This window comes from Engystomops pustulosus, chromosome 6 (assembly GCF_040894005.1).
Source record: "Engystomops pustulosus chromosome 6, aEngPut4.maternal, whole genome shotgun sequence".
In the NCBI taxonomy this organism is placed as follows: domain Eukaryota; kingdom Metazoa; phylum Chordata; class Amphibia; order Anura; family Leptodactylidae; genus Engystomops; species Engystomops pustulosus.
The window spans coordinates 187,840,083-187,850,912 of NC_092416.1; the positions used below are offsets into that span (position 1 = coordinate 187,840,083).

Genomic DNA, 10,830 nt, shown 5'->3' on the forward strand with positions numbered 1-10,830 from the left:
CTCCCGCGCGGGGACCCCCGCTCCCTGAAGCTCCTCCCGCGCGGGTGAAATATAAAATTCTTGTCATGTATCAGCAGTGATCTGGACTCTGGGGATAGGGACGTAATATTACACTGTACAAGGCACTGGTTCCGCCTCACCTGGAATATGCCGTCCAGTTCTGGGCGCCGGTCCATAAAAAGGAGGCCCTGGAGCTGGAGAGGGGACAACATAGAGCCACAAAAATGTTAAGGGGTATGATAATAAGAAGGGGTATCAATATACATCAACTCCATTCGCCATGTCTGGAGGATGATAAAACCCCAAGAACAATGTTCCAACCATGGGGGACATCATACTATGGGGGTTACAGGACTTCAATGTATTGAAGGGAGGATGGATGGGGCCAGATACAACCTCCTTCCCTCAGTAAGAGCATGTAGATGGGTCATGGCCGAGTCTTCCAGCAGGACAATGACCCAAGTCAGGACAACTAAGCCGCGGCTCGGTAAGAAGAAGGTCACAGAGTGGCTTCTGCAGTCCTGAACCAAGTCCAAAATCTATGAAGGAGCCGAAACCCAAAATGTTCCCCAGTGACAGCCCCGAAAGATCTGGAGAAGATCCTGTACCGAATAACCACAAAGTGAAATGGACCGGCTATCAGGTTCTGTTATTCTATTTTAGCAAATACTAATAAGATGCTAATTATTTATATCAGACCATGTGATTTCTCATTAGGTGAAGTGACCTCCGAAAAATTTTACAGATCTCTCCATTCTCTGTAGTGGGAAACTTGTAATGGGCAGAGGAGCAAATCCTAATTTCTAAGGCCTCCATCTTCACACCAGGAGACCACGAATACAATAAGAAAACCTGGAAAACCACACTGGGTCACTGCCGTGGCCTGGACGTGGGCCGCTGGCTGACAGAGCTGGGCAGACCCAAAGACAGGACCACATTTTTTGATATCCACAACCCTCATTACGGTTCTTTGACCCATAGTGAGGAGAAAATGACCAGCACCATGTCAAACCTCCCCCCACAAAAAAAAAAAAAAAACACCTCAAACAATCACTATAGGACACTATTCCAATTCATTATCCTACACGACAGGGGATCCAGACATCATTTAACTACCTGGCATCAACCTACACCAAAAGGGGATCCCACCTTACAGCAGGATCCTGACACTTTCCCTGAATTATCCGATCCCAGTATAATACCGCAGACCTCTCCACCATTGACTCCTGACACTATTCATTATCCTATATGACCGGGGGATCCTGACATCATTTTGCTGCCCTACAACGCTGGGGATCCAGGCACTTCACAGCAGTAATCGGTCCCTGTATAATATCGCACCCGGGCCCGCCACGGGCTCCAGCTGGGAACGGGTTTGCCATTGGGTTTTCATAGTGTGTGGGGGAGAAGAGAAGACATGTCTGATGATCACGATGAAGATGAGGTAAAAAAATAAAATCACGATACCAAAAAATAATAGAAAAGCAGCAGCAATCCCCGCACGAGCTTCAGGCATCGCTAAAATCTCAGTCACTTCAGATTTTTACCTCAGAAAGTGAAGAGCAAGAAGCCATTACTGGAGACCAGCTACTAATGTATAGTCTACTCCTGTCACATCCAAAGCTGCATGGTTCATCTATGTCTCATACAGCGGCGTCTTATCAGCCTTATCCCATTGCAGGAGATGTAGGGTTTAGTGTCCAGAGAATATGCAGCTCTGGATGTGAGCGGTGCGTAGCAGGAGAGACTGAGATCCCATCACCATGTTACTCTGCGTCCTACGGGGAGGAGGAAGGAAGGATTGCTGCTTCAGGACACTCGCCATAAAAATCCGAATATGTCAAATATGGTCCCTTTAGGCCGGAGACATCCAATGCTCTATAGCTGTTGAACCTGAGCATGCTGGGAGTTGTAGTTCAACAGATAATGTGCACTGGCCACCAGACATAATGAGGCTCATTTCATTCAAATCAAGCAACCGGTGATAGTGAAATCTTCTGAGAGGGGGGGCGGCAGGAAAGGGACCACCTTGACATTCATTTCTATGGTATTTCATCTTTATGGCGAGTCGCTTTGTAAAGTGAACGCTCGCAAACATCGCGCCGGGATTGTTCTCATATATTTACACTAAAAAAAATTTTTTATCAGATTTTATCCCAAACAGGTGATTCGTGAGGTAAAAAGAATCTCCAAAATGACATTAAAACTTAAAAAATCTAAGAAAAGCATAAGAGAGGGGCGCGAGGCGGACGGTTCACTTTACAGAGCTGTTAGTCGGAGCGACAGTGGATACATCCCCGATCCCAAGATGGAGGTGACAGCAACCACAAGGCCATGAAGAAGAAAAATCACATCTTACTTTGTGCATTGTCACAGAAGTTTATCTGAAGGCCTAAAGTAAGAAAAACACAAAATTCTTGTTCATTAGCTGAAAAAAAAAAAAACATTAAAAAGACACAAAACTACAAAAGTCATCAGAAGATGAAACTGAACCAAGTAAAGTAAAAAACAAAAACCAAAAACTTGAAAAACACCATTATTTATCATGTGGAGAACTGAGGAAAACAGGAAATGTCACCCACAAAATAAGACGGATCTCCAGAACCAATGGGACCTACAAGTTTCGTTGAGTGTCCAGGGCCCATAACGTTCCGTCAGGGCACTTCTTCACCATCGGTCACTGAAGAGAAGTCAACCCCCAGTGAGGTTCTGTCGCCACAAAAATCCTTCCAAAAAACATAATTCATCCTTAAAAGGAACCTGTCAGCAGGGACCTCATTCTCACCAGAGACAGGCAGCACAGGCCCATCACACATCTGCCTTCTCTAAGCATTTGCATTACAATAGAATTGTGTCTTATAACTTACCTTGCACCCTGACAGAATCCTCTCTATAGTCCCAGGGGTTGGGCTTTGGTTTGGATGCATTTAAAAAAAAAAAACAACACGTGACTTCTCCTCATTTGTGCTCCTGTACAGCTCCTCCCTCCTGCTCCTTCACAAAGCTCGCGTGTTGTTTTTTTTAAAATACATCCAAACCAAAGCCCAACCCCTGGGGCTACACAGAGGATTCTGTTAGGGTGCAAGGTAAGTTATAACGCACAATTATATTGTAATTCAAATGCAGAAAGGCAGATGTGCACTGCAGGTGAAAATGAGGTCCCTGGTGACAGGTTCCCTGTTGGATGACTGTTACGGCCGATACGGACCATGACACAACGGACTGTCCAATGTTTGGCCACCATATCTCAGGTGTATGGCCGCTTCTCCTACGTTATATCCACAAGTTCATCAAATTCCCGCCTAAAGATGCAGCATGACCAAGTGATCTACAACGGCTTCCTGCACAGGTCCCTGCACATGAAGGACCCCCCCTCCAGGTTCTCCTCGGGAGACCCTGCTGGAAATGGAGGAAAATCCTCTAGAGAAAATGTAAAATCTCCGTGGATTGGTTTCTCTTCGGTTTTGGACTAAACCCAATTTTTTTTTTAAAAGAAAAAAATAATTCATGGGAGACCAATCACCTATAGATGGATCCTCCAGAAGATGGAAAACGTCTGGAGGGTCACACCACAAGACGATCCAACTAGTCACAAGAACTCCAGGCCCCAAGAGATCTGAAGAACCTCCCCCATGGCATCAGGACAACCTGCTCCTGGATTGGTGGAGGAACATTGTTCTTTTCTGAGATCAGAAGACAATCGCGACCATTTATAGTAAAAAAATCTAAGGCCACCACTAAGGTCTTGGTGGGTTCATCTGTCGCTACGTCACCGTAAACTACATTTTGCCTTCCACGTGATGGACCTCCTGATATCTCATCGTTCCCATCAGCAACATCCGATGTCTCCACCTTAAACAAGGACTGGATGGACTATTTTAAAAGGCGACAAAAACCCAAGAGTCTCTGTAACTGTGACTGATGGTGGAGACCAGAAAACCTGGCCTGGTCATCGACCTTCCTACAACCACACAAACACATCCCCTGAGATGGCCCATCAGAAGACAGAACATTAGCGGGAATATTGTTGCCCATAGCAACTGGCCAGAGGTCCAAGATCTGCAAGTGTTTGGTTGTTAGGAGCAACAGGAACCAAAAATAAATAAATAATTCAAAATGGCCACCACAAGACGACATCATCATCTGACAGGATGGAAGGACAGAAACAATATTTTCATTGAACCTTCTACAACTAGATGCCAATCCACACACGATACCAGCTGTGTCAGGACAAGAGCTGAGGGCACAGGGGAGGATGGGACCCCTGTAGGACATTTACACCCAACATCCCCAATGATGTGCGGGTGAGAAGAAGTGTCAAGAATCTGGTCACAAGCTGTCACCATGTCCACCAGTACAGTGACGACATAGGCAGGGGGGCACCCAAGGAGCGAGGCAGCGCCGGGGACACGGCCCGAGGGAGACGAGGGGGCACCCAAGGAGCGAGGCAGCGCCGGGGACACGGCCCGAAGGAGACGAGGGGGCACCCAAGGAGCGAGGCAGCGCCGGGGACACGGCCCGAGGGAGACGAGGGGGCACCCAAGGAGCGAGGCAGCGCCGGGGACACGGCCCGAAGGAGACGAGGGGGCACCCAAGGAGCGAGGCAGCGCCGGGGACACGGCCCGAGGGAGACGGGGGGCACCCAAGGAGCGAGGCAGCGCCGGGGACACGGCCGGAAGGAGACGAGGGGGCACCCAAGGAGCGAGGCAGCGCCGGGGACACGGCCCGAGGGAGACGAGGGGGCACCCAAGGAGCGAGGCAGCGCCGGGGACACGGCCCGAGGGAGACGAGGGGGCACCCAAGGAGCGAGGCAGCGCCGGGGACACAGCCGGAAGGAGACGGGGGGCACCCAAGGAGCGAGGCAGCGCCGGGGACACAGCCGGAAGGAGACGGGGGGCACCCAAGGAGCCAGGCAGCGCCGGGGACACAGCCGGAAGGAGACGGGGGGCACCCAAAGAGGGAGGCAGCGCCGGGGACACAACCGGAAGGAGACGGGGGGCACCCAAGGAGCGAGGCAGCGCCGGGGACACGGCCGGAAGGAGACGGGGGGCACCCAAGGAGCGAGGCAGCGCCGGGGACACAGCCGGAAGGAGACGGGGGGCACCCAAGGAGCCAGGCAGCGCCGGGGACACAGCCGGAAGGAGACGGGGGGCACCCAAGGACGGGCGGAGAGAATCGGGGCTACATGAGCCGGCACCACACACCTCTACAATTACACAGGGATAATAGATGCACTCAGAGACTGATGTCACAAGGAAAGGGGATAACATCCTGGGGAGAGCATTACAGGGGTCTGCACTCAGGGGTGTCCGGGGGGGGGGGAGGCGGCATTACAGGGGTCTGCACTCAGGGGTGTCCAGGGGGGGGGGGTGTGGAAGGAGCTGGAGATCAGGGGCCCGAAAGGGGGAGTGGGTGAGCTCGGAGGGTGCAGGGGCTCTGGGGGAATATACAGGGGTGCGGGAGCCCCAGAGGAAGGATGGGGGGGGGGGGGGGTGCAGGGGCTCTGGGGGAATATACAGGGGTGCGGGAGCCCCAGAGGAAGGATGGGGGGGGGTGCAGGGGCTCTGGGGGAATATACAGGGGTGCGGGAGCCCCGGAGGAAGGATGGGGGGGGGGGGGGGAGTGCAGGGGCTCTGGGGGAATATACAGGGGTGCGGGAGTGCAGGGGCTCTGGGGGAATATACAGGGGTGCGGGAGCCCCAGAGGAAGGATGGGGGGGGGGGGGGGGGAGTGCAGGGGCTCTGGGGGAATATACAGGGGTGCGGGAGTGCAGGGGCTCTGGGGGAATATACAGGGGTGCGGGAGCCCCAGAGGAAGGATGGGGGGGGGGGGGGAGTGCAGGGGCTCTGGGGGAATATACAGGGGTGCGGGAGCCCCAGAGGAAGGATGTGGGGGGGGGATTGCAGGGGCTCTGGGGGAATATACAGGGGTGCGGGAGCCCCAGAGGAAGGATGTGGGGGGGGGATTGCAGGGGCTCTGGGGGAATATACAGGGGTGCGGGAGCCCCAGAGGAAGGATGGGGGGGGGGGGGGTAATGCAGGGGCTCTGGGGGAATATACAGGGGTGCGGGAGCCCCAGAGGAAGGATGGGGGGGGGGGGGGGAGTGCAGGGGCTCTGGGGGAATATACAGGGGTGCGGGAGCCCCAGAGGAAGGATGGGGGGGGGGGGGGGAGTGCAGGGGCTCTGGGGGAATATACAGGGGTGCGGGAGCCCCAGAGGAAGGATGGGGGGGGGGGGGGAGAGTGCAGGGGCTCTGGGGGAATATATAGGGGTGCGGGAGCCCGGAGGAAGGATGGGGGGGGGGGGGGAGTGCAGGGGCTCCTGGGGATGAGCTTGGGGGTGCGGAGGTTCTCCAGGGGTAGATTGCAGGGTGCGGTGCGGAGTGTTGTGGAATGACCCCTGGGGTGCGGGGGTTCCTGGGGGTAGATCAGGGGGAGCGGGTGTTCGAGTATGACCCCCTGGGGTGCGGGATGTCTGGGGATGAGCTTGGGAGGTGTTGGGGTTCTCGGGGGTAGCTCAGGGGGTGCAGGGACTTTGGGGTTGTGCAGGTGATCGTGGATGACCTCCGGGGGCGCGGGATGTCTGGGGATGAGCTCGGGGGTGTTGGGGTTCCCGGGGGAAGATCAGGGGGTGCAGGGCTTTGGGGTTGTGCGGGTGATCGGGGATGATCCCCGGGGGTGCAGGCGGTTCCGGGGGATTGATCAGGGGGTGCGGGGGCTTTGGGCTTGTGCGGGTGATCGGGGATGACGCCCGGGGGTGCAGGCGGTCCCGGGGGTTTGATCAGGGGGTGCGGGGGCCCCGGGGATGACCTCCGGGTGTGCGGGGTGCCTGAGGGTGAGCTCGGGGGGTGCAGGGGGTTCCCGGGGATGAGCTTGGGAGGTGTGGGGGCTTTGGGGTTGTGCGGGTGATCGGGGATGACCCCCGGGGGTGCAGGCGGTTCCGGGGGGTTGATCAGGGGGTGCGGGGGCTTTGGGGTTGTGCGGGTGATCGGGGATGACCCCCGGGGGTGCAGGCGGTTCCGGGGGGTTGATCAGGGGGTGCGGGGGCTTTGGGGTTGTGCGGGTGATCGGGGATGACCCCCGGGGGTGCAGGCGGTTCCGGGGGGTTGATCAGGGGGTGCGGGGGCTTTGGGGTTGTGCGGGTGATCGGGGATGATCCCCGGGGGTGCAGGCGGTTCCGGGGGGTTGATCAGGGGGTGCGGGGGCTTTGGGGTTGTGCGGGTGATCGGGGATGACCCCCGGGGGTGCAGGCGGTTCCGGGGGGTTGATCAGGGGGTGCGGGGGCTTTGGGGATGACCCCCGGGGGTGCAGGCGGTTCCGGGGGGTTGATCAGGGGGTGCGGGGGCTTTGGGGTTGTGCGGGTGATCGGGGATGATCCCCGGGGGTGCAGGCGGTTCCGGGGGGTTGATCAGGGGGTGCGGGGGCTTTGGGGTTGTGCGGGTGATCGGGGATGACCCCCGGGGGTGCAGGCGGTTCCGGGGGGTTGATCAGGGGGTGCGGGGGCTTTGGGGATGACCCCCGGGGGTGCAGGCGGTTCCGGGGGGTAGATCAGGGGGTGCGGGGCCTTTGGGGTTGTGCGGGTGATCGGGGATGACCCCCGGGGGTGCAGGCGGTTCCGGGGGGTTGATCAGGGGGTGCGGGGGCTTTGGGGATGACCCCCGGGGGTGCAGGCGGTTCCGGGGGGTTGATCAGGGGGTGCGGGGGCTTTGGGGTTGTGCGGGTGATCGGGGATGATCCCCGGGGGTGCAGGCGGTTCCGGGGGGGTAGATCAGGGGGTGCAGGGGCTTTGGGGTTGTGCGGGTGATCGGGGTTAACATCGGGGGTGCAGGCGGTTCCGGGGGGTTGATCAGGGGGTGCGGGGGCTTTGGGGATGACCCCCTGGGGTGCAGGCGGTTCCGGGGGGTAGATCAGGGGGTGCGGGGGCTTTGGGGATGACCCCCGGGGGTGCAGGCGGTTCCGGGGGGTAGATCAGGGGGTGCGGGGGCTTTGGGGTTGTGCGGGTGATCGGGGATGACCCCCGGGGGTGCAGGCGGTTCCGGGGGGGTTGATCAGGGGGTGCGGGGGCCCCGGGGATGACCCCCGGGGGCGCAGGCAGTTCCGGGGGGTTGATCAGGGGGTGCGGGGGCTTTGGGGTTGTGCGGGTGATCGGGGATGACCCCCGGGGGTGCAGGCGGTTCCGGGGGGTAGATCAGGGGGTGCGGGGGCTTTGGGGTTGTGCGGGTTATCGGGGATGACCCCCGGGGGCGCAGGCGGTTCCGGGGGGTTGATCAGGGGGTGCGGGGGCCCCGGGGATGACCCCCTGGGGTGCAGGGTTAGATGGGGAGGTGAGCTCAGGGTGTAGCTGGGGGTGTCCGGGCGGCTCTCACCCTGCATGCTGCTGACCGCGCTGTGCTGCTGCTGCTGCTGCTGCTGCTGCTGTGCCGGGAGCCCGGGCCCCGCTCCTCCTCCTCCGCCGCCGCTGTTGCTGGGATTGGAAGTCGCCATTGTTAATATATTAGATTCCAGATGAAGGCTGCAATGCAGCAACCCCCACCGCCCCGCCCCCTCCCACAATGCCTCACTCTGACGTCACGGCCCGCCCCCAGCGTGACGTCACCAGCGCTGCCCGGAGCCGCCGCAGAACCTCTTGTACACAGGCCCATAGCTGCCGCAGGACCTCTTATACACAGGCCCAGAACTGCCACAAAAAGTCTTCTATAGAGGCCCAGAACCACTGCAGAGCTCCTAGTATACAGGCCCAGAATCTCCTCAGAACCTCTCATATACAGGCCCAGAGCTGCCACAGAACCTCTTATACACAAACCCAGAGCTGCTGCAGAACCTCTTCTATACAGGCCCAGAACCGCCGCAGAACCTCTTATATACAGACCTGAAGCCGCTGCGGAACCTCTTCTATACAGGCCCAGAACTATTGCAGAACCTCTTCTATAGAGGCCCAGAACTGCTGCAGAGCTTCTAATACAGAGGCCCAGAACCGCCGCAGAACCTCTTGCACACAGTCCCATAGCTGCCGCAGGACCTCTTATACACAGGCCCAGAACTGCCACAAAAAGTCTTCTATAGAGGCCCAGAACCACTGCAGAGCTTCTAGTATACAGGCCCAGAATCTCCTCAGAACCTCTCATATACAGGCCCAGAGCTGCCACAGAACCTCTTATACACAGACCCAGAGCTGCTGCAGAACCTCTTCTATACAGACCTAGAACTGTTGCAGAACCTTTTATATACAGGCCCAGAGCCATCACAGAACCTCTTATATACAGACCTAAAGCCGCCGCTGAACCTCTTCAATACAGGCCCAGAACTACTGCAGAACCTCTTTTATAAAGTCCCAGAGCTGCCATAAAACCTCTTATTTATGCGACCAAAGGTTCCACAGAACCTCTTTTATAAAGGCCCCAGAAGCTGCGGAACCTCTTATACACAGGCCCAGAACTGCCGCAAAAACTCTTCTATAGAGGGCCAGAACTGCTGCAGAACCTCTAATATACAGTCCCAGAACTGCTGCAGAACCTCTTATACACAGGCCCAGAACTGCTGCAGAACCTCTAATATACAGTCCCAGAACTGCTGCAGAACCTCTAATATACAGTCCCAGAATCGCAGCAGAACCTCTAATATACAGTCCCAGAATCGCAGCAGAACCTCTAATATACAGTCCCAGAATCGCAGCAGAACCTCTTCTATACAGTCCCAGAACCGCCACAGAACCTCTTCTATACAGGCCCAGAGCTGCTGCAGAACCTCTTCTATACAAGCCCAGAACCGCCACACAACGTCTTCTATACAAGCCCAGAACCGCCGCAGAACCTCTTCTACACAGGCCCAGAACCGCCACAGAACCTCTTCTACACAGGCCCAGAACCGCCACAGAACCTCTTCTATACAGTCCCAGAACCGCCACAGAACCTCTTCTATACAGTCCCAGAACCGCCACAGAACCTCTTCTACACAGGCCCAGAACTGCAGCAGAACTTAATGTGCAGCTGAAGTTCTGTATAGAGAATGTCCTGCCCCCTGCTGGTAGCAGAGCACATTGCAGCTGCAGGGTATGTAATATCCCAGGGACACATCCCGCACCCTGTGGAGCACCTATAATCCCACCCCGATCCCCTGCTGACAATGTGAGGGGTGTCCAGAGCCCCCCGGCAGGGGGTAGGTGCATGAGGGTCAGTCCGGGGCTCGGTGACTCCGTCTATACTGAGGAGTCACCGATACTCCCCTCATGTTCCCTTGTGCTGTCAGAAGTTTTTCACCCAATGACTCCAGATGATGATATTTTCCCTCTGACTCACAGAAAAGTCAGACACCATTCACTTATCGTATCACAGACGCGCGGCAAGAGAAAAGCCTGATGTAACGATCTCCGAGACAGAGAGCGAGTCCAACGCCATAACGGATCACACTGGACCCGCACAAGAAAAACAAGGAGAGATAAGAGCCACGGGAGACACCAACACGTGGCCCCGCAGACCTGGGGATGGATTTATTTTCTAGAAATTTGCAGAAATTCATAATTTAACCTCAAAATTTCTGCTCAGATTAAATAGTTACAGCTCAGCCATCAGTGTGACCGAGCCTTACACCCCATATATACCCCATATATATATACATACATACTATAATACTGCCCCCTATGTACAGGAATATAACTGCTATAATACTGCTCCCTATGTACAAGAATATAACTACTATAATACTGCCCCCTATGTACAGGAATATAACTACTATAATACTGCCCCCTATGTACAAGAATATAACTACTATAATACCGCCCCCTATGTACAGGAATATAACTACTATAATACTGCCCCCTATGTACAGGAATATA

The 10,830-nt window shown here is 56.1% G+C and overlaps 1 protein-coding gene across 2 annotated transcripts in view; it reads right to left on the reverse strand.

Annotated features, from left to right (window-relative positions):
- Positions 1 to 8,529, reverse strand: part of MAP2K4 (mitogen-activated protein kinase kinase 4) — a 60,975-nt gene extending 52,446 nt beyond the window's left edge. Inside the window, exons 1-2 of one of the 2 annotated variants that reach the window (XM_072112732.1) lie at positions 8,366 to 8,529; positions 2,360 to 2,392 (exon numbers count right to left, since the gene is read on the reverse strand). In XM_072112732.1, coding sequence (XP_071968833.1) covers positions 2,360 to 2,392; positions 8,366 to 8,483 — 151 coding nt within the window. In that variant the 5' untranslated portion in view covers positions 8,484 to 8,529. The remainder of the gene's footprint in view (positions 1 to 2,359; positions 2,393 to 8,365) is intronic. The other variant, XM_072112733.1, reaches the window with a different exon arrangement.
- Positions 8,530 to 10,830: the final 2,301 nt, after the last annotated feature.